This window comes from Bubalus kerabau, chromosome 10, assembly GCF_029407905.1.
Source record: "Bubalus kerabau isolate K-KA32 ecotype Philippines breed swamp buffalo chromosome 10, PCC_UOA_SB_1v2, whole genome shotgun sequence".
Taxonomy (NCBI): Eukaryota; Metazoa; Chordata; class Mammalia; order Artiodactyla; family Bovidae; genus Bubalus; species Bubalus kerabau.
Window position 1 is genome coordinate 65,609,261 of NC_073633.1, and position 24,974 is coordinate 65,634,234.

Below are 24,974 nucleotides of genomic sequence, written 5' to 3' on the forward strand. Positions count from 1 at the left end.
AAACTGAGGAATGTGGTATGCAGCCCAGACATTACCATGAGTTACAGTGTATTCACAAGGACACATGAGAAGAAGTAGATAAGAAAATCGCTGAGGCAGGAACTTTTGAGGGGCAACGATGATTTATGGAGACAAAAAATCTGGGTCAGGGGGAACTGAAAATGTCAAACCTCTGACCTAATGCTTTTGTAAAAGTATAAAAGAGAATCTTAAGCTTGAAATAAATAGGCAGTCCAAGAAAACTGAGAGGCTGCCTCATTTCTCGCCGACACCGCTCATCTCTTCAGGTTGATCCCCTGGCTGCTGGAGCTGGACTCTGGCACTCAGCTATAAAAAAATGCATCTGAGTCAGTTCTAATAGGTGGATGAACCTGGAGCCTATTATACAGAGTGAAGTAAGTCAGAAAGAGAAAGACGAATACTGTATATTAACACATATATATGAAATATAGAAAGACAATACCAACAATCCTACATGCAGGGTAGGTAGCAAAGGAGACACAGATGTAAAGAACAGACTTTTGGACTCAGTGGGAGAAGGCAAGGGTGGAATAATTTGAGAACAGCATTGAAACATGTACATTACCATATGTAAAACAGACGACCAGTCCAAGTTCAATGCATGAAACAGGGCAGCCAAAGCCAGTGCTCTGGGACAACCCTAACCCCAGAGGGATAGGGTAGGGAGGGAAAGGGGAGGGGGGGTTCAGGATGGGGGGGACATATGTATATCTGGGGCTGATTCATGTTGATGTATGGCAAAAACTATCATAATACTGTAATTATCCTCCATTTAAAAGAAAGAAATTAATTTATTTACAATATTGTGGTTTTTGCCATACATTGACATGAATCAGCCATGGGTGTACATGTTTCCCCCCATCTCGAACCCCCATCCCACCTCCCTCCCCACCCCATCCCTCTGGGTTGTCCCAGTGCACTGACTTTGACTGCCCTGTTTCATGCATTGAGCTTGGACTGGTCACCTATTTTACATATGGTAATATATATGTTTCAATGCTATTCTCTCAAGTCTAAAAAAAAGAAACATGGTTAAAAACAATGTGGAGTAGTGCTTTGGTCCATCTCAGCAACCCCACTAAAAACTCAACATGAATATGCAGTGTCCGTCTAGATTAATAGATTAGGTGTATGAACAGACTCATTCCACCTAGCTAATAATCTTTCCTTTTTGTGAATTTATGGTAACTGGTATATACAAATAATCCCTAACTTTCTCCTTAACAACAAAAAGTTGTTGTTAAGTATATACACTATCAGTAAATGTCTTTCCCTTCAAGGTTTTTATTAAATACAGTGTAACAGGTAGCCTATAGTTTCAATTGCCACTTTAAACTAAGGTTGGACTTTTACTTGGAATTTACAATTTTCTATTCATTATGTTATATTTTGTCCTCCAACTCTTGTATTGACTTTTTACTTCAGCAAGCACATTTTTAATTTACAGAATCTTGTCTATTGCTGGTTCTTTTTCACACTATCCCATTCATGTCCTGTGAATACAATGAACTTTTTTTTTTTTTAAGATATTTAGTTTTCCTTTCATTCTCTGTTTCCTTTGGATTCCTCCCCTCCTTGTTAACTGGGCCCCTCTAATTTGGAGGCTTTCACTAAGTGTTATTGATGAGTGGTGATTTTTGGCTGGTGGTCTTCATTGCAGGCTTACTAAGAGTTTAGCCAAACTCTTCACTAAGGGTCTTCTGTCAGCATTTGGAGGCAAAAATTTGGTAAAATTATCACTAGCAGTAACACAGAAGACAGAAAATGTACCTAATTCACTCATGGCACCAATTGAGACTTAGAAGCAGAATTTTCAAAGAATAAGCTGGCTGCTATGAACTGCAATTTATAAGGTATTCTAACAGAAAGACGAATTCAAACATAAGGAAGTGGCTATACAAATATTACTAAAAGGGAATATAGAGTCTAGGCTGGAAAATGAAACTGTTTTCACCAAATCAAATGCTGAATCATTAAATATAGCTTTAGGACAAAGACCAAATTCAGGGTATTGCCATCACCATGGTCTCAAGGTAAAAAAATCGCTTGCCAATGCAGTAGATGCAGGTCCGATCCCTAGGAAGATCCCCCAGAGTAGGGAATGGCAATCCATTCCAGTATTCTTGCCGGGAAAATCCAATGGACAGAGGAGCATGGAATGCTACAGTCCACGTGGCTACAATCAGACATAACTGAGTGAGCACACACGCATACACAAGGGAAAGACAAGTAAAGGGTGTAACTATACACTCATTTTGTACAACCTCTGAAGGGATTAAAGAGATGCTTTTCAACTGAAATCAAAGGGCTACTAGAAAGATTAAGGAAATTAGAAGACTGCTATGTTCAATACATGCACATTTCTACAAACTAAGCTGTGAGTACTTGGAGCATCTCAGGCTGAACTAGTTAATGAATGTTTCTGTAATCCACTTCCACTGAAGTTTTCTAGACCTTCACCCCCCAGCAGCCCCCATATTTGGGAGAACCCCAATTACTTTATTAAACCTCTTCATTCATGCAATACTTTAATCTGCTTTCCTCACCACCTGGCTTCTCTAGAAAAGAGAGCCTGAGGCACAAATTAAATCTATTACTTTATTAGAAGAGGCAATCCAGGCTGGTCAGAGTAAAGATGTAAGGCTAACAAGGACTGGAAGCAAATGCAAATTGATTAAACCAAATAGTATTTCATTTCTGGTTCATGATTTAAGTCATGAAATGACATTGCTGATCTTTTGGCCAGTGCAGTTGCTTAGCTACATGGTACATACTTTGGGCGAGAGGGTGAAAAACTGTGTCTCAAAATAGTCCACGAAAAAGGATAGGAATTTGTGTAACAGCTTCTTCTAGTCCATTGATCCAAGTCTTGCAGACAATTGGCTTTCCCAGATTGCATCATCTAACCCTTGTGACAATCACTGGGGGTAACCCTGTGCCATGATGCTTCCTTGAGTCCAGACGTGTTCGGATGGGCCAGAGATTCTGAGCATTGGCTAGCTGAGGCAGAGCAATCACTCCAGCCTGCTAGTACACAGTGTCACTATATAGGGTGATAGCTATGGCAAGGTAGTTGGTGGCCTAGGAAACAGTGAGGCCAAGAAGGTGAGAAGCTACTTGAGAAAGATGTGTCAGATACTATATCCAAAGATGAGATATCTATTGCTGTAAACACATGATGCTGTAAAATAATAGCTATAAAGTTTCAGAGGCATAACAATGGACATCCCTTGCTCACACATCTATTATCGGATAGGTGTCAGGTTCTACTGATCTTGGCTGGGATGGCTCACATACCTGTGGGTTGACTGGCTACTAGCCAGTCTAAGACTGGATTCAGGGAGGGTGACCAGGGTAATCTGGCTCTGCTTCACGCATGTCTCACCCTCTAGGAAGCTAAGCCAGACATGTACGTGCTTTTGGCGACAGCAGTAGCACAAAAGTGGGAATACACTAGATGTTTGGAAATACACACGGGCCAGAAAGTACTTGAGAATGCACTTCAAAGGAAGATGAAAAAAACACCATGAATACAGGGAGGAGTAAAGAATTAGGGTGGCTTTTACAGTTTCTCAGACCAAAGCAAAACAAGACAAGTATAGACAATTCATTGTTCAACAGGTATTATTATTGTTTGGGGGAAAGAATTTAAGATTTTTCTGGACTTAGCTATAAATTAGGCTCTTATGGAGTATGTGGGCTGTCTTTCTTAAGACAGCTATAAGACAGGAGCAAATGAGTTTTTTTCCCTTCTCCCTTTTAACAATTGTATTTTGTTGGTTTGTAGAGCCAGTTAAATGGCAATCGATTTTGGCTCAGAAAAGCTCAAATTTAGCCCAGAGAAATCCAACTTTGGCCCTGCTTAAATCAATTCAGGCCTTCCTCTGTTCCCAGGGCCAAGTCCTAAGCATGAAGAAATCCATTTTAATTCCATTCTTGTAAAATAACTGCTAGTCAGTTATTGCTTATTAACTAATAGGCAAGTCAGATAGTTTATTTGGCTAAGACTATTGGGGCTAATAATGTTCAAACTTTATATAAGCCACATTCCTTTTAATGACGAGTGTAATAAAATGGTGACCTCACTGACCCAAATCATAAGTCCCAGATTCTAGACAGGATTCTGCCACTAACTAGTTGTGTGATCCTATGGAGAAGTTACTTAACCTCATTAGGCCTCAACTGCCACAGATACATTAATCAGGGACTGCTCTAAATTACAATGTTTCAAAAGATCTATTTTCACAGTATGTTAGTAGGCATTCCTTATTCAAAAAAAGTTTAAGAAATACTAACTTGAAGTTCAAAATGTTTATTGCAGGACTTCTCAGGACTTTCATGCTGTGCCTTTTGAATCTCTAAGAGGGGGATATAACGTGCAGCAAACGAATTTTACCCGCAACTTTTTTTTTTTCCCCATAAAACACATGTCCCACTGAGTGTACTTCGGGGAATGTATTGCTATTTCTAGCACTCACGTGGGTGAAATTTAATAGTCAATATCCTACAAAGAGGACAACTTCAAGTGGGGACTTTTGAGAAAAACACCTCCCTTGTGGCTCAGTGGTAAAGAATTCACCAGCCAGTGCAGAAGCTGCAGGAGAAGGTTCAATCCCTGGGTCAGGAAGATTCCCTTGGAGAAGGAAACGGCAACCCACTCTATTTCTGTCTATCCCATGGACAAGGAAGCCTAACGGCTACAGTCTGTGGGGCTGGAAAGAGTTAAATACGACTTAGTGACTGAACAGCATACAAAAATCACTATTTACAAAGGTACAGGCAGAGTTTAGGAAAACCAAGGTGTAAATGACCTACTTTCGGGCTAGAACACCTAGGAGACCTTACTACATAAATGAAAAGGGGTAAAAGGAGGAAGCATGGGTCTGAAATGAACTGGAATAACTGCTGGGAAAAGGATGCCTGGTAAGATGACCTTCAGGAAAGGGACACAGCCACCCTTGGTGACCTGGCAGCAAAGCAGCCAGGGAGATAAACAACACAATTTCATTTTCAACTTTCAACCTACTGCTGGTCCTGTTTGCTGATCCCAACCAAAAGCCAATGGGCAAGGGGACCTACCTCACAGAGCAAAGAGCAGAATGGAAAGACTGAAAGGCAGATCCAGAGGGCAAATAGAAGGTATTCAGCACAGTAGGGCTCCATTCACAAGCAGCTAGATTAGGTGATTAAATCATGTCCTCAGGACTCAAGTCTTTTTATCTCCCCAGTTTCTTTTGCTGGCTTCATTCTAAGGCAAAGTTTTGCCACCTGCAGCAGAGATGTCACCAGTAGCTCTAGGGTTATACACATCATGCTTAGTTCACAATTTCATAAAACAAAAAGAACAAACACATGTATAGCACTTACTATATGCCAGGTGCTACTGAAAGCCCCAGAGATACATTCACTCAGCTAAACCTCAATATCATCCTAAAATACCTACCGTATTACTGGTCTCTTCAGTAATCAAGAAACTGACAAGTGACTGGTAGGTAGAAAATGAAAACTGAGATTTAGATTTAGATAGTCTAGCCCTAGAGTCTGTAGTCTAGCTCTAGAGGCCGTGCTTTTAACCAGTGAACCATACTGCTTTAGGAAAAATAGTCCCTACTTCCTTGAACATTCATATTACTTATCAAAAAGGAAACATGTGCTTATCCTGGATCAATCACTAGGCATTTTGCTTGCTAACCTGGGTCATATGTCCATCCCTAAGACAGGACATGATTATTAACAATTCTGCCTTAAAAACGATGCAGATTAAAAAAAAAAAAAGTCCATCACAGGCAATATGGACTTAAAGAAACAGCCCTATGGACTGGAGCTACAATTCTAGTTCTGCCCAGGTTTGCCATCAACCTTGAGCAAATTACTTGAGGAGATTCTGTGAGTATAGGTGGAAAGATATGAAGATCTCTAAAGAAATATCTAATTACATCACATAGATATAAAATAACAATTATATTAAAATATAGTAATAAAATTTAGATCTGCCAAACTTGAGCAAGTGACTTCTGAAATGAATTTTTCGGTCAACACTATCTCTGAAAATTCCCTTAGAAATATCTTCATTTAAAAAAATATGAAGTAAAATAAATAAAACCTTACTTTTTCAAGTGGTCTTATCGACATTACACATGAATATTTCCTAGGAATAAACAAAGCACAATTATAATTTTATTGATTTTAGCAAAATAAAATTACATAAGTAACTTTTTTGAAAAAACTAATGGGTAAGTTTTCTTGTTTCCTTGTCTCCAGGGCACTTGGCATTCTTTATCAACTGGTGCATAAAAGAGTAGAAAAATAAAAGATTATCATATTGTCCTTTGTATTTCTCTTTTAATATATCAGTATGATAGTCTACCAAAAAGTAGTAAATGGCTTCAATTGTGGAAAGGAAGGTATCTGGCTTTCCTTTTTGATGGCGCCAAAAGCAAGTTTTTCTTGTTTTCAACTCAACTTGTAGCAACCCTGCCAAAAACAAATAAGAAATATATAGGTATTTCTTGTTAACCACAGAGTATGGTACAATAATGATTTCCCTTAATTATTTTAAGGATTCTTTTTTTAGACTTCTTCAATCCCAATTCCAAACAGGGTATTTTCTCAAATGTATTAAGATATATACAGAAGCAATACAAAACACAGGATGAAATATTATCCATGACAGTTATCTGTAAGTCTCAGACCTTACACCAATGGGTTACAAGTGGTTAACATTTAAGATGGTCATCTCTGTCATCTATTTACCAATGTCTTTTTTCACTTTAACCTGTGACAGGACTAAGTTCACCAATTTTCAGAAGAGTTTCATTTCCTTGATAAATTGACATTTTTAAGACATCATTCATTCTGAAACTCACTGAGACCAGATCGGCAGGTTAACGGTTCTTAATACTGTTAAAGCTACTGGATGATCACTTTTTGGCTCTCTCTTCATGTACAGAGTACCTAGAGCTGTTTCATTAGCTGTCACATCTGTGTTTCAGAGCCTTGGGGACACAGTCAGCTAATGCTGTGCTCCTAAATATTTAAAGAGGAAATGACTCATGAAATCTTACAATAGTACTCTCATCTTTTGGGCTTCCCTTGTGGCTCAGCTGGTAAAGAACCTGCCTGCAATGTGGGAGACCTGGGTTCGATCCCTGGTTTAGGAAGATCCCCTGGAGAAGGGAAAGGCTCTACACCAGTATTCTGGCCTAGAGAATTCCATAAATTGTACAGTCCATGAGGTCACAAAGAGTCGGACATGACTGAGCCACTTTCACTTTCACTCTCATCTCTTACAACTCAGATGTCAACATACAAACTCAGAAGGCTTTTAGCACCTTAGACCAGTACTGAGACTCACAATAAAATTTGCTTTTAAAAAATCATATTTTATTCTAAATCAATACTCACAGCAAATATAAACTGACTAAACCTGCCATTTAAAAGACAATGGTCATCAGAATGTAACACAATAGGAATGACCTCCACAAGGCTTCCATTCAATACTGCACTCAAGGTCTTAGTTAACACAATACTACAAAAACAATAAATTAATTACATGCATAATAATTGAAAAGGGAAAAACACAATTGACATCTGTTGTTGTTGTTGTTCAGTTGCTAAGAGTAAAGTCTTACTCTTTGTGACCCCATGGACTGCAGCATGCCAGGCTTCTCTGTCATTCACTATCTCATGGGGTTTGCTCAAATTCATGTTCATTGAGTTGATGATGCCATCCAACCATCTCATCCTCCACTGCCCCCTTCTCCTTTTGCCCTCAATCTTTCCCAGCATCAGAATCTTTACCAATAAGTCGGCTCTTCGCATCTGGTGGCCAAGGTATTGGAACTTCAGCTTCAGCATCAGTCATTCCAATGCATATTCAGGATTGATTTCCTTTATTATTAGGATTATTATTAGGATTGACTGTTTTGATCTCCTTGCAGTCCAAGGGAATCTCAAAAGTCTCCAGCACCACAATTCGAAAGCATCAATACTTTGGCACTCAGTCTTCTTTATGGTCCAACTCTCACATCCGAACATGACTACTAGAAAAACCATAGCTTTGACTATACGGACCTTTGTTGGCAAAGTGATGTCTCTGCTTTTTAATATGCTGTCTAGGTTTATCATAGCTTTCCTTTCAAGAAGCAAGCATCTTTTGGATCACAGCCTTGTCATGGTGAAAGAGAGAGATTTTTAAAAGGAAAAAAGTGCTAAAACATGAAAGATGGATAAATTCCACACTAAGAATTTCAGTTCTTCAATGATACCATTAAGAAATTTAGAAGATGAGTCAGAGACTGCATGAAGATATTTCAAAACCTAAGTATGTATATTCTAGAATATATAAAGAATTCCTACAAATCAATAAGACAAACAAAACACTAGAAAAATGGACATAGATATTTCACAGAACAGGATTGCTGCTGCTGCTGCTAAGTCACTTCAGTCGTGTCTGACTCTGTGCGACCCCACAGATGGCAGCCCACCAGGCTCCCCCGTCCCTGGGATTCTCCAGGCAAGAATACTGGAATGGGTTGCCATTCATGCACGAAAGTGAGAAGGCAAAGTGAAGTCGCTCAGTCGTGTCCGACTCTTAGTGACCTCATGGACTGCAGCCTACCAGGCTCCTCCATCCATGGGATTTTCCAGGCAAGAGTACTGTACGGCCAAATAAGCAAACAAAATGATGCTCAACCCAATTAGTCATTAGTGAAAGGTAAATTATGACTACAACCAGATACCATATTATACCCACTCTATTGGCAAGTATCCAACATTTGACGACACAATGGTAGGAGGCATTATGAACTGATAGGAATTCTTGCACATTAATGATGGGAGTATAAACTTGTATACCCACGCTTTGGAAAATAGTTGGCATCGTCCTGTAAGACTGAACATTCTTATACGTAACAAAACAGCAATTCCAGTTCTAGGTATGTTTCCTAGAGGAAGCTTGCACATGTGCAAGAATGTTCATAGTAGCACTGTGTGTAATAGTAGCACATAGTAGTGCTGTAGCAAAAACCAGAAATAATTAAATTGTTTCATCAACAGACGACTGAATAAACCTCAGTATATTCACACAATCATACATCACACAGTAGTGAAAATGAGTAAACTATAGCTACAATCTTAGAAACAAAATGGTGAGTTTAAAATTTGAGTCCTGAGAAAACTACAAGTCAAAAAAAAAAAAGAAAAACTAATAATCTAAAAAAAGCAAATCTTTTTTTAATTGAAAGTATGTTGTACAATATTATATAAGTTACAAGTGTACAACATAGCGATTCACAATTTTTAAAGGTTATACCCCATTTATGCTGCTGCTACTGCTGCTAAGTCGCTTCAGTCGTGTCCGACTCTGTGCGACCCCATAGACGGCAGCCCTCGAGGCTCCCCCGTCCCTGGGATTCTCCAGGCAAGAACACTGGAGTGGGATGCCATTTCCTTCTCCAATGCATGAAAGTGAAAAGTGAAAGTGAAGTCGCTGAGTCCTGTCCGACTCTTAGAGACCCCATGGACTGCAGCCTACCAGGCTCCTCCGTCCATGGGATTTTCCAGGCAAGAGTGCTGGAGTGGGGTGCCATTGCCTTCTCCAACCCCATTTATAGTTATTATAAAATATTTGCTGTATTCCCTGTGCCATACAATACATCTTTATAGCTTACTTTATAGTTTGTCCCTTTTACTTTCCTACCCCTATATTGCCCCTCCTTCACTGGTATTCATCAGCTTGTTCTTTACATCAGTGAGTCTGCATCTCTTTTATTATATCCTTGTATTTTTTTAGATTTCACATATAACTGATATCATACAATATTTGTCTTTCCATTATTTCACTTAGCATAATGCCCTCCAAGTCCATCCATGTTACTGCAAATGGCAAGATTTCATTCTTTTTTAATGGCTGAGTAGTATTCTATTGTGTGTATGTTTGTATATGTGTACCACGTATGTTTTCCTCTAGGAGTTTTCTAGTATCTGTCTTACATTTATGTCTTTAATCCATTTTGAGTTTATTATTGTATATGGTATTAGAGAATATTTTAATTTCATTCTTTTACATGCTGCCGTTCAGTTTTCCCAGCACCACTTATTGAAGTGAGATGAATGCTGGTTTTAGTAATTTGGACTCCTTCCCCAAGAAAAAGACACCATCCTTCCCCAATGCATTCCCTAAGCCTTTCAATGATGAATCTTCAAGAACATTATGCCACTCTTCACTTGCAGGCTTACATTTCATGATTAAATTAGGCACTCAAACTTCAAATGTTTTGTTTTGAGAGCAGTAAAACATTCACAGCTATTTCTCTGTAAAGTTTGGCAAAAGAGTATGTTACATTGTTAAGAGGATTTGTAATCTCAGCATTCATAATAAGAGAAACAGAAACATTCTAACACAGTACATTTGAGGGCTTAAATAGAAATTTAGAGTTGGTTGTTCAGCTTAATCCCATCAAATGATAAAATGTTTTAAAACCTAACGGCAATGATTTATAACAAACAAGGGTTGTTTCTTGTGGAAGTAACTTGGCTTATCTGGAAACTGGTATTTCACACACATATAGAGATAATAAATATGCTGAGCCCTAAACAGTTTCTGTGGTGCAATGAGGAGTCAGAAGGGACAGGGGCTGAAGTAGGACATGCAGAAAAAACTGACTCTAGAAATCTGTTTATTTCATGATTTTGAAGGAATTAAGAAATCCATTTAAAATTCTGATGTAGCACAGAACTGAAATATATGATACTTTCTATGTGATCTGAGAATGAATAACAGAAAACTTTTGTCCAAATGTGATTTGAAGCCTTAAGCACAAAGGCTTAACAGATTTAAATTGTACCTCAATAATCCCCTTTATAATTTTTTTCAAGTGTTAATACCACTTATGTTCTTCATTTGATCCTTTCCATTACCATATAAGGTACTTTAAAGAAAATGGCTCAGGAAAAATCTTCAAACTGGGTAACGTGCAACTGTAACTATTCAAGGGAATATGGCAGGCAATACTCCAAAGAGCAGGGTTTTAGGGTTTCATCAATCAAACATTAGCAATAAGATTACAAACCTTATTCTGTCGTCTTTTTGCAGTCACTCTCCATATATACACCCTTCCCAAACACAGAAACACACAAGAACAGAAACACACAAGAACACAAATACACCATTTCTTTGTCTCTGTCTATCTTTCTCACACACATACACCCAATCAGAGAGAAGCAGAATGACAAAGAAATCTTACTAACATGTATGTTTTGAAGGGGTATAAACTATATAAATTAAGTGAGTTAAATCTAGTATTGTCATTCACTTAAGCTTGAGACTAATTAACACAAGATCCCAAAAAGTGCCATACACTTTCTTTTCTACATGATGTACATTTTTAATAACTGCCCAGGAGAAGCTCTTCCAGTTTGAAACTGATTTGGAAACTGCTTAAAACCAACTGGGTAACTTTCCTGCTCTCTAATCATATATGGTATACAAATAAAACCACCAAAGAGCCAGAAATAAACCCAAAGCTTTTAAAAAAACTACTGAGAAAGCCTAAAGAACTGAGTAAGGAACAAGCGAACAAGACAGGTAATATTCTTCATATTATTAGTTGTGTTATTTGGGCAAGTAAAGCAACTCTTTAAACCATTAATTATTAGAAACTAAGCTTTTCATTCTAAAGAAATATATACAAACAAAAAAAAGAAAGAAATGTTAAATCTGAATTGGAACTATTCATGTGAACTCAATACATAGCTATTTATTTTTCTTGGCTCTGTCCACTGAAGCAATGATATACAAGCAGTAATAAATGTATCAGATCTTGGTTTCTAATAACATTCCCCATTAAAAGAACCATAGTTCCTTCAAACAATTAATTCTAGGTCCGGGGCAGGAAAAAAGTACAAGTGAACTTGGGACACCTTGTTGTACCAGAAAGACTAAAGAGGCCATGCCACAAAGGACCTGAATGTTCCCAATGGCAAAATTTTAGACAATTTGGGCATCAAAAAGAATACAATCATGATAGATTATAATATACTGAATGAAAAGGAAATCCGTAAGACCACAATGATCCCAAAAAGAGGTTGTGGGAGAGAGAGGAAAAAGGAGAGAAAAAACGAAAAGCTCATCTTTACTTAAGAATGCCAGCAAACAAATGTAGAAGAAATAATAACATTAAAATTTCATCCTTTTGTAATCCTTAATGTAATTACTGATTTAGGCAATAGTCTGTCAGCAATGCAAGAGACCAGGTTCAAACCCTGGGTCGGGAAGACCCCCCGGAGAACGGAATGGCTACCCACTCCAGTATTCTTTCCTGGAGGGAGAAAGAAATTCTTCCATGGACAGAGGAGCCTGGTGGCCACAGTCCATGGGGTCAGAGAGTCGGACACAACTGAGTAACTAACACACACACACATATCAATAAATACTAAAACCACTTTGTAAAAAGCAGTTGGGAAATAGTTCAGTGTCTTAAAAGTATTACCCCACAGAGTACTAGTAATTTCAACAAAGAAAATAAACTTTATAATGGAGACATCTGGCAATCACTGCTTTAATCAAGGAATTAACATTATCAGCAGTAATGGAAAAAGGTACACAATGTCCTTTTATTTGATGTATACAATTTTAGCTACAAATAGGGTAACTAATCACCTATTAAAGGTACACCATGTCCTCTTACTTGATGTATACAACTTTAGCTACGAATAGGGTAACTAATCACCTAAACAGCTTCATTTCTGAAAGGGAATGCTATTATTAATTATATCAAAACAACATATATAAAGTAGAATTTTTGTAGACAACCATGGATTTATCCTTATCTGAAGTATCCTTACAAAAATATTTAAACTGAACCTAATATTAAAACCAGCAGACAACTGATCTGTCCTCGTCACACAAGCCCAAGTCATAAAACGCAAAAACAGGGGGACTGTTCTACATTAAAAGAGACTAAAGAGACATAATAACCAAATGGAATCTGAGTTCACAGGATGTATCAGAGGAAAAAGGCTACAAGAGATATTTTTGGGTCAATTAGGGAAATGTAAATTTGGACTAAAGATTATAGAACTTTGCTAACTTTCTTATAGTGATAAGGGTATAGCAATTACACCATTCTTAAGGATGTATACTTAGATATTTAAGGGTGATGCGCTGTAAAGCCTGCAACTTACTTTCAGATGGTTCAACCAAAAATATACGTATCTAAGTACACACAGATGCATATAATAGAGAAGAAAAAATAAAGCAAAAGTGGCAATGCAACTCTTCTTAAATGCATCAGTAGGTTTGAAGTTTGTGAAAGCTGGGGGAAGGAAAAGTCAAAAAAATAAATGCAACATTTTTATTCTTATTTACCTTGAAGTCTCTCATCAGTGAATATTTTGTTTGTTTGGTTCCAGGTGCTATCTATGAATACAATTTTTTTCAGTGTTGTGTCTTTGCACTTGCTGTCATTCAAATCCTGTTCTTCAGTTTTCTTGCGTTTAATGGATGGCTTATCAAGGTCATCATTTTTGCCTCTAATGCTATTTTGACTCTTTTTTTGCAGATGAAAAGAAATATCTTTTACTGAAACAGACTTAGGTCCAGGAAATACAAGTGCAACCTAAAGCAAAGAAGCTTATGTTAGTAGTGTGCTATGATCTTCAAAATTAATAAATTCAGACTTAAAACTTCAAGAGGAAAAACTATGTTGAGTATCTGAGAAAAAAGCATTAGGTTTTAGTATATGTGCCTCTTTAATACATATATGGTAAAGTTTTTGGTTCTTCCCTAGTAACCTATAATCATAATATACTACCAAGAAATACTTCTATACTTTAAAATAAGTTATTCACTTATTGATAGAAACCAGGTTAATTGTATCTTACATAAAAAAACTAAACTCTATAATGTTTTGTAAGACAAAAGGCAAAGTATGGGGTACTTTGTAAAAGAACCATTGAAAAGTGCTTGATAATTAAATACCATCTTCACCTATATAATAAGCAAAGAGAAAACAAATGATACAGCCAATGCTGGTGAGGAAACAGTATGCTGCTGCTGCTATGTCACGTCAGTCGTGTCCGACTCTGTGTGACCCCATGGACGGTAGCCCACCAGGCTCCCCCGTTCCTGGGATTCTCCAGGCAAGAACACTGGAGTGGGTTGCCATTTCCTTCTCCAATGCATGAAAGTGAAAAGTGAAAGTGAAGTTGTTCAGTTGTGCCCGACTCTTAGTGACCCCATGGACTGCAGCCTAGCAGGCTCCTCAATCCATGGGATTCTCCAGGCAAGAGTACTGGAGTGGGGTGCCATTGGCTTCTCTGGAGGAAACAGTGTAATAAGCCTTTAAAGCCATTACTGATGTCAAGTTTAAATAACGTAACTCTGTGAAAGCCATCTGGCAATATAAGTCAAGAGTCCTGAAATATTCATACTCTCTAGCCAAATGAGATTTCAATTATGGAAATTTATCTTAATAATTCTAAACATACACACAATACCCAGAATATATGTTAAAGTATGTTTATTACAGTGAAAACTTTAAAAATCTAACTGTTAAGGAACTACTCAGTGAATTATGGTACTTCCTTTCTTTCAGCATATTTTTACTGAGACCTTATATACTGTAGAACCTCCAAGGTATGAACAACTCCTAACACAAAGCAGGCACCCAGCAAATATTTGGTAAATGAATAAATGTTGATAGAATCATGGGTATTTATCCTCCATATTTTTCCGTATTTCCAAAGATTTTTGAGTGGAGATTATCATTTTTAATATGAAAAATAAATATTAAAATTTAAAATCTTAAATTTATAAACTTCAACGTTATAAAGTTTTTCAGACGCTCACAATGCACACCTACTTTTCCCGCAAGTTCAGGGCTTCTTAGTTTTCTTAGATTATAAGCACATCATGTCTTTTGATATTACCTAGCACTATGTTCTATGTAACTGACATGATATCTAGCTGATCAAAGAAGGAAATACAAATATATTCCTAGATCCCAAACTCAGATATCATTTACAAACACAACTTTCTATATAAATTCAACCAAAAATTACAATATATTGATAGGAAAGGAAAAACTTACCAAGTTCTTTCTTAAACAAACGAATGCATTGATTTTTTCTTTCTAGATTTACCATACCAACAAAAGTTCTCCCAAGAGACCTAGAGGTGTTTATGTTTCTTTCAGAAGTATTGAAGGCCTAGTTTTTTGAGATCTATAGCAACATCACTTTTCAACAAGACCAGCTGTAAGGACCTGTTGTCACTAATGTGACCATTTCAACTAGGTGAAAATCCATTAAGAATCTAGAAATGAGCAAGGAAGGCCTCTGAGTAGCCAAAATAAATATCACAAAAGCCATGTACTAAAGCTTTTAATTTAGAAAGGATTTCTAAAAATCCTTCTAGCTTAGTCTTTCTTTTTTTCTTCTGGAGAAATTTCAACATTTGTAATCTGGTTTCTCAGTTTGTATCAAATTAGCGTTTTTACGTGTAGTGTATAAACAAGAATGGAAAAAGGAGAAAAGTAAAAGCAGGTCTAGTAATACTAGCAAAGAGTAAAAATTGGAAGAAATAATGCAAACTAGTAAAAGTGGAAAGAGAGACTCAAAAAAGCCTAACATCTAGGATCATTTGCTCTTATAAGATACTAATGAAGTAAACTATATGTTGTTAAGTGCTACAGAAGGTTAACCCAAGACTATTAAATATTAAATTATGTTCAAGTAAGTTTAGAAAGGCAAGGGAGTTTAAAATTCATATTTAGATTCATTGTGAAAAGCTGTAAAAAAAAAAAAAATAAGCTGCCTACTTCATGGTCCTTTTCTTCATATTCTGGAATACATGGATATGTGTAAATATTTACAAATTCAGGTGCTAAGAGTTTTGCATGTACAGCAGTGCTTTTGCCATCTGTTTCATTCGGATGTTTAATGATGTCAATCTTCAATGGTAGCTAAAATTTAGAGAAAAAAGAAAAATGAACAAAAAAAATAGAAAATTCTAATTTTTATGTTATTAAAAATGGTCTTTAAAGCTTAAACAGCAAGCTCACACTAAGTTCCTATAAATACACTTATAGTTTGAAAGTCATACTTTTTTAGAACAGAATACTAAGACTAGTTAAGTCATAAAGCAAACACAAATTTATTTCTCAATACTGTTAATCATGTACTAGAACTATTTTCAACTCATTTAACAGACTCTTATAGCAATGTTCCAATGTCATATTCATTTGTCACATTGGACTGAGTCCTATTCCTTGCATTCAAATATCTGTGTCAAGAACATTTTATATAATTCCTATAAACTTTCAGGTCTGTTAATTTTATATTAAAAAGAAATATAAGCTCAGGCAGAAGTTTTAGATCTAAAATTCAAGTTAAAATTTTGTTCCTCAAAACATCTTTTGAGGTCAAAGGCATTATCTTTTAATGTTAACATCATGATTCTCAGCATGTGAAATTATTTATTAATTGGAAAAAGAGTTAACAGAATGGTTCCAGGAGGTATACTCTTTATAAAAAATAACTTTTAAAAATCATTTTGCCTATTTTCCTTAGTTTCATTATTTAATTACTATGAATTATGTCATATCTACATGCAAAAATAATATTGTCTTGCAAATTGTTTAAGATAGATTTTTCTATTATTTTGCTGACTTATTTGGTTTAGTTTTCTGTATAATGCTTGTATGAATCCTGCCTTCAGCCATGACTATGAAAACAGAAGCCAAGTCATATCTCTCCCATCATATGAGAAATTCTCTCTCTAGGACAGATTTTTCACTGTAGAGTTCAAATGATTTATTTGTTATGATAAGTACTGTTCCAGCTCCCAGCCCACACTAAAAGGCAACATTCTAGGTATTTACTCTGGGGCAACAGCTATTTAGCCTGGAGTACAAAACTATCTTGTTTTTTTAGAACAGATTTATTAAAGAGATAGGATTGAAACAATAAACTGCACATATTTGAAGTGTACAATCAAATGAGTTTTAATATATGCTACACCTTTGACTTCATCACCACAATAAAGCTAATGAACATATCCATCATCCCCAAAAGTCTTCTTGTGTCTTCCTCCTTCCCCTTACCTCATCAACTCCCACCCACAGTCCTAGGCAACTACTGATCTACTATAGGTTAGTTTGCATTATGTGGAAAAAGGAAGCTATATATCCTAGAAGGGCCATAAACATCCCAGATAACATTGAAAACATTCCTAGTTTTCAATCCAGGCTTTCAAACCCAATGTCTCCTACCTTCTCACTTAGGCCTAGTGATCATTTATAATTTGAAGGCAACAGCTTCAAAACATCAAATCAACTTCGAGTGATAGAAAATTTACCATTTAAGTAGGCAGTTCACAAATGATTTTACATCAGTCTACCTCTGGCTGAACTCTACATCAGACTTTCCTCATGAAACTCAATCCCAGCTGATGCTACTCTACATTCCCTTTCCCCAAGGGCCTTTCAGTAGCAGCTCAGCATTACCTTAGTTCAGGGAAGGCAGGAAAGAAGAAAGGAGAAAAAAAAAAAAAGAAAGCAGATCATGACAAAGTATTCTAATACCAATAAAACCAACTTTCTTATACAGCTGATGAATAGAGCTGAAAATTTCAAAGGCAATGACCAACATTTCTGATCAGTTGGCTATATCTGAAGGACATCATTTAAATCAAGAATGCAGGACTGAAAGTTACTAATGTATTTCACAAATCATGAAACTAGCATATCATGGACTAACATCTACAAGTATCAAACAGTTATGTAATATCTGTGCTCAAGAAGTATTTTTGGAGCCAATCCAGGTATCTTTAGTTTTCCCTGAGTAAGCCTGAAAATTATACTATGAAAGCCCAGACACAGGTCAAGTCATGGAAATACAGAAATATATGTTTGTGCTCTAGTTCACACATTTTAAAAGAAGATATATCTTAAACAATGACAGGGTACAGAGTAATACTACTAAAGTTGACCAGACTCAGTTCAAGTAGAGATGTTTGGTTTTCAAACATTTAAAGACCATCAATCTGTTCTCTAACATCTATGTTTCCTATGAGAGACTTACCACAAAACTTTCTACCCATATTTATCAAAATACAATTAGCAGAAAACTCTAGCCTTTTTCCATGTGATTATCAACCTTTGCAAAGATAATCTTTTCAATTCTAGTACTCTAATAAAGATGAAGCTTTCATCTGATGACCTTTTCTCGCCTTAAAAAAAAAAAATTTGTCATGACTTTTAAAAAAATTAATGAATTTGTCATGACATTAAAAAATTTTTCTTCTGCATTAAAAAGATATATATTAATGAATTTAATTCCTAGAGTAAAATTTATAGCTTGGGAGGTACTTACTCATTATTTAGTCATCTTCCTTTCCAAAGCAGGCTATCTAAAAGCAAATGCTGAACAATTTGTAAAAATAAAGTCGAAACTAGAAAATTTTTTAGATTTTTTTATTACTATGTAGTAACACAAAATTTTATGTATGGTAATTAAAATAAAACACTCCAGAAAATTTTGCGCCATCCAGTAGGCCATTTAGAGTTGATCAAACTCTTGGTATAGTGTTTTAGCCATTTCATTAAAATAGTGGACATTAGGTCATGGATTTAAAAAACAATACTCAGTTATTAAATTTCTACAAAAATATTAGCCCTATATTATTAACTTTTATTATTCCAATCACCAATCATTTTGAACAAAATATATCTTAAGATAAAACTTTTAATGGGATATTTTCTTTATGTGGCTATGATATAAACAGAAGATGAAATGATTCTGTTCATACCTCCAAAACTATACTTCAAAATGTAACTTTCTTATATGAGAGATGGGGATAATGGGAGAAGGGAGATAAAGGAGAAGGGGGCAGCAGAGGACGAGATGGTTAGATAGCATCACCAACTCAATGGACATGAATTTGAACAAACTCCAGGAGAGAGTAGAGGGCAGAGGAGCCTGGGGTGTCAAAAAGTTGAACAAGACTTAGTGACTGAACAACAATGCAGACTTTAGAAGAATTATTGTGCTCAAGCTCTCAGTTTTTCTGAGGTAACTATAAAGCTTACTGGATTCTATACTTACTTATTCTTGGCCAGTAAACTTTCCATTTTAGACCCCTAAGCAGATCATGGACTTGACAAGGTAACATGTAAGCTAAAATGCAATTCAAGTAACAATATACGAGTGTTTCAAAGTATTGTTCTTACCTAAAATTTAAATGAACCTTATCATCACATTAAACTTATTTTCTTATTGGCAAGTTCTAATGAATCCATGTGTAGAATTTGGTCTCTTTAAGGTCCTAATAGGCAGCAGTCAAATTTCATAAACCATTTAACTTAAAGTTTGAGTCACTGTTAGACAAGTTAACATATACGTAACTAAGTCTTTGATTACAGAGACATGATGGTCTACAGACCGTTGATCTATACAAAAGTAGTCTTGATAGGCAACAAAAAGTATAAGGTAAGCAATCAATTCAAATCAACTTGTTTAAATCTGGCGTTAAATCACCATAACACAGCCCAATGAGCAGGCCTTAGTCTTTTCAATTTCAGCTTAGTTTAGTTTTGGTCACTGACATGTGCTCCGTCTCCACATATAGAATGAGGCTAAACTCACAATTCTGCCTAAGCAAATATCAACCCTACTTCCTTCAGAATATGTTTTCTTCTCAAGGGCAGTCCAAGGCCCTGAGGTGGTTTTTGAAGCTCCTTCATGCAGCCTGTAAACTTGTCTCTTGTAGTTTTCGAGTTTATACCACATTTTTTCTATGCTGTAAGGAATTATAATCATTTATTTTAAAAAGTAACTGATTTCATTAAAAACAACAGTATTCATCTTATACGCAAGTGTTTCAGCAATGTATGTCTCTTTTTCTAGAAACAAGGGGGGGGAAAATAGGTTTACAGGTCTACAGGATTAAACTTTCTATTAATTAATTTTCATAATGATGTCATTTATCAAGCTTATCAGTTATATTAGAATAGGGATATATCAGATGTGTTTTTAAAATCAATTCTCCTACTTTCAAACAATTAAATTTCTCACCAACCTTCACATGTGGTATCTGTTCAACAGGTACATTTTCAACTGGGACGTAACATGTATAGCAGTAGAACATTCTTGAACCACCACACTTGAGACATTTTGATCTTCCATTTTGCTGAGCTTTTTTAAGAACTTCTTGAGATGCTAAGCATAAGTTTTGAAGAGGATCTTCTGCAGCTATGCATGTAGTTTGTGACTGCTGTATTTCCACAAATTTTGAAGTATCTTCTTCCCTTTCTTTGAGAAATATAGGTGTATTGAGAGACATTTTTCATTCAAATCAAAATTTAACTTTTATTTCTAAAACATATATTGTAGGTGCACTAGAAAAAAAAAGTGGGGGGCAAAATAAAAAACAAAACATTTCACTCACTGTTTAATTCACAACTGTGTGCTGACTTTAGTATTTACTAACAAATGTTAATAAGTTTTTAAACCACTAGATTAGCATGCTTTAAGATATAATATTAAAAAGCAATAAACTAAAAAAAAATTACCCTTTAAAGCTGCTGCTGCTGCTGCTAAGTTGCTTCAGTTGTGTCCGACTCTGTGCGACCCCATAGACGGCAGCCCACCAGGCTCCCCCATCCCTGGGATTCTCCAGGGTAGACCCTTTACAGCTAGTCCCTCCATAAAAATAGGAAGGTTGTCTCCCAGCAAAATTATTTCAAATATAAAGTTTAGGTCCAAACATTTTATTTCTCAGTGACTATTTTTGCTCCAGAAACAGTACTTTTGCTCTATATTAGGAATGTAATGTTTTTATGTTAGTATCAGCCAGGAATGTATTCAACCCTGCAAGCTCTGACTTTCACTTGTTATTATATGACATCAAATTACACTCTGACATGACATCAATTCTCAGTCTGAACCTTGAAAAAAATGCAAGGTGAAATCAGTAAAATTTAGCTGGTTATGTTCTAAAAGATGTAATTCTCTCCAACATAAATTAAAACACACATAAAAATATAACTAAACATCCATTAAAATGAGAGGCATCCACTACCAATTATAATTTTTTAAATATCTCAAAAGGTGAAACATATGCCTATAAAAATATAAAGGCATATACATAAAGATTAAAGTGTAATCTTATAAATGTTAAAATTTTACAGAGTAACATCAGTGTTCACCCATTCTAAGAATTCATATTGCTTTCAAAAATATACACCATTCAGTCTTCAGGTCTAGAGATAAAATAGTAAAGTGGCTTTCTCATTTAAATATTTCGTTCAAAGGAGGATGATGGTTGCCAAAACTGTTATTCAAATACTTTGTAAGCACAATATGCTTAGAGGGAAAAAGAGACTGGGGCCCTCTTAATTTGATATGCATTCCAGAGCTGTAAAATGATTCTCATAACCTAAAGTCTTATGGTATTGTGGTGTTTAACTATGAGACTCCAGGCACTTCAAGTACAAACACTGAGAGGAGAAATGCTGTGACAGAAACAGGGAACTTTTTGTGGTTTCCCAAAATGAAAGTGAACAAAGAGTCCAGTGGAACATAATACACAATATAATTTACTAACAAGAAGTTAGTGATACTAATTTAATCAGTCATCAGGAGTTTTTTAGAGATTGTAAATGCCAGGGAACTTGGGACCCAATAAAGAAAGGCAAAGAAAAAAGATGTTGGTCATTGAAGGAAAAGTAAAATATACTTGCCAAATTTATCCAAGGGGAAAGCCAAAATACAATAAATATTTTTGATGTGTACTGATTAGGTAAGGGTTTACATTTTGGGTTGCTAGGACAAAGTGATATTTAAAAATGATTGTCCCATCCCTCCTCTTGCCTCATGAATGGAAAACATTATGTGACCTCTACTCCAAATCATCTTCATAAAAATGACTTTTATCTTTGTCAGTATGCCCTCAATGACTGGGAGAGTGCAGGATATTAAGCTGTTACCTTTCCTTGAGGCTCAGATCCTTTTAAGACTGCGTGAGAGTCTTTGACCTTCTCTCTAGTAAATGCACTTAAAGATGCAGTATTCTGCACACAATTTCAGATGGTTTGCAGGTTAGATTCTATAGTCCATCTACAAATCTAGGTAAAGACATCTTCGCTAAGATCAAAAAGTCATTCGGAGAACAGGAGAAGGCTTAAAAATCTAGGAAGAGATCCTATTAATCTCCAGAAATCAGAGTCACAAATCCTTCTCTGGCCAACAAAAGGTCAATTCTCACAAGCCAATGGAGGTCTCATCACTGAACTCAGGAAACTAATTGGTCCCTAAATCCTCTTGGTTTGGCTTTGTTTTACTGTTACCTGAGGTTCTTAAAAACATTTTTAGGCTGCAATAGTCTTGAGTTATCCAGATCATGGGCTCATCCTAAAAAAGCAATTGGAGTGGTCTAATTCAATTTGACTCCACTTCCCTGGGTATTTCAGTAGCTATGCAGGGATTTGCATGTGCCACTATAGGGCCCAGCATTAGTGGGGAACTATGCAGTTCCCAACGGTGTCATGAAAGTCAATGTAGTTGCTTGACGTTTAATGGAAAACTGCTGGTGAGTTTTTCTGGAGCCTCAAAGCGCACTCCTCCTGAGATGCCTCAGAAAAATCCTCATGGATTCCACTTGGCAGTCTGTCCATATAGCTAAATGAATTTTTTTGTTGTTTAGTCATTCAGACGTGTCCAACTCTTTTGCAACCCCATGGACTGTAGCCCGCCAGGGTCCTCTGTCCACTGGATCTCCCAAGCAAGAATACTAGAGTGGGTTGCCACTAGGAGGTCTTCCTGACCCAGGGATCGAACCTACATCTCTTGCATCTCCGGCATTGGCAGGCAGGTTTTTCACCAGCTGAGCCAACAGGGAGGCCCCAAATTAGCAGAGCCTGTAAGTCCTTTCTCTACAAAAATCAAACAACACAAACACCCTGAGACGGTGCAAGGGAAAGGTCTATGGCTCCCTGCCTTGCCTTCCCTAAACACTCTCACATGTAGATAAGGTGGCTACAGAGGAGGCCTGCCGTTCTAAGTCATGGGGAGCTCCCTCCAAAGGTCTCTAAAACCATATGAACCGGGATCCATCCTGACCTAATCAACAACCTGTTTCTAATGTGTACAAATCATTTATTGCACACACAATGATTCAAAACTTTCAGAGCATACATCTTAACATCAAATATGTGTGATAAATACAAGTGGAGTTGTGGGGGTTACTGAGAACATAAAAAGACTTCGTTCCTAAGGAACTAACAAATATTTTTACCTAGATATGCACCTGTCATTTTGCAACTTGGGTTGAAAACAAATTAATTTTTTTCTCTTTCTACCCTCTTTACCACACAAATTAATTACTCAATCAAGTTGTACCAATTCTACCTTGCATATAATCCTGTATTTTTAGTCTCAAAGTCAGGATTCTAGATGGCCCATTGCAATCTCTTCACCTCTTTGCTTTTATGTGCTTATTACTAGTTCCAGATATTTAACACGGGAAAATGTATTTTAATTTGGAGTTACCTTTTAGTTAAGCTATCCTTCCTAGTAGTAGTCAACTCCCCAAGAGTAGAATCCTTCACTCTGCAATTCCAGAATGAGGAATTCAACAAATACTTAACTAAATCAAAACCATTATGAAAAAGAAGCATTCACTATGCAACTGCTACTGAAGTATCTGACAACCTTTACCTGTAATCTGCAGCCTAGCAGATTTTTTTCTTGTTTTTCCAAAATAATAAAGCAAAAGACTCCTAGTTACAAATAAGTTAACTCCTACCCCCACCCCCCATCCCCAGGCAGGAGACAGGAGTTCAATTCTTGGGTCAGAAAGATCCCCTGGAGGAGAAAATAGCAACCCACTCCAGTATTCTTGCCTGGAAAGTCCCACGGACAGAGGAACCTGGCAGGCTACAGTCCATGGGGTCACAGAGAGTGGGACACGAGTGATCACACAGCACAGCAATGGAACATTATACAAACTCCTTATCCTGTACTTTGGATCGTAACAGTACCAAATAAAACCCACTTAAATTTTATTTTCCTATTTTTAAGAACCTGGTCATAGGTACAGGTCCAATGGTCTACTGTTAAAGATTCAAGGTAACACCTTTTTCCTACAGGCTCACAGCCTGTGCCCTCCTCACCACCACTCCCCACACACACACGTACCACATCCTGTGGTAGAGACTGTCTTGCCTTAGTTTTTCATAGTACACTGGGGTTTAGAGAGAAGTAAATTTTAAATATTGTGGTTCTGAATCAAGCAGTGATTTTATCATCCAACTTCATGGAATTGGCACCTCGCAGTGTTAATAAACCTCCTGACTTGTCCTACATTTCCAAGAAATAATTCAGACTTAAGGGCAGCCTCTTTGCTTATTACCTATTTATAACCTTAAAACTTTAAATACACTGCATGGCACACTATGCCTGCACTAATTTTCTCCTTCAGTGATAACCAGTGTCCCGCAAATCACTCCAAACACTGAAAAATAAAAAATAGGGTACCTAGTGGACTAACTTTGCCTGAACAGACTTTTCTTGGGCCAGACTGCACTGAAAATAGTTGTTAGGGGTAAAAAAAGAAAAAAAAAAAAAAACTTTTTTTGAGGAAAAATTTGGACGCCCTTTCCCCAAAGGGCCCACAAGACTTTAAATATGCTAGCGGCCGCACAGGGACCAAGGCCCCACTCACAAGCGACACCCAGCAAGACCTCCACCGGGGCCCGGCCAAGGAGCGTCCACTCCCGCAGCTGCCGGGCTGCGGCCAGACCCCGGTCCCCACAGAAGCGCTGAGACCGGCACGAGGGATCAGAGTGGGACTCAGACCTGCACAACCCGCGAGTCCTCGCACAGCTCCACGCGTCTTCCGCTCCGCCGGAGCCCGAGGTGCTCGCCCGGCCCTGGTCCGGCCTGGCCGCGGC

The 24,974-nt window shown here is 36.9% G+C and overlaps 1 protein-coding gene across 1 annotated transcript; it reads right to left on the reverse strand.

Moving 5' to 3' along the window:
* Positions 1-6,165: 6,165 nt before the first annotated feature.
* On the reverse strand, positions 6,166-24,974 carry DTWD1 (DTW domain containing 1). Its single transcript, XM_055538017.1, has 5 exons — positions 24,880-24,974; positions 20,102-20,420; positions 15,843-15,986; positions 13,391-13,640; positions 6,166-6,495 (listed from the first exon to the last, which is right to left on the reverse strand). Exons 2-5 carry the CDS (start codon positions 20,363-20,365, stop codon positions 6,248-6,250), a joined length of 906 nt encoding a protein of 301 aa, XP_055393992.1. The 5' UTR covers positions 20,366-20,420; positions 24,880-24,974; the 3' UTR covers positions 6,166-6,247.

Coding starts and splice junctions, on each gene's coding strand:
- DTWD1 (XM_055538017.1), bottom strand. CDS start 20,365: ATGTCTCTCAATACACCTATATTTCTCAAAGAAAGGGAAGAAGATACT. Junction 15,987..20,101: donor AACAGATACCACATGTGAAG/GTTGGTGAGAAA, acceptor TCTAAATTTTAG/CTACCATTGAAGATTGACAT. Junction 13,641..15,842: donor ATGAAGAAAAGGACCATGAA/GTAGGCAGCTTA, acceptor TCTTTGCTTTAG/GTTGCACTTGTATTTCCTGG.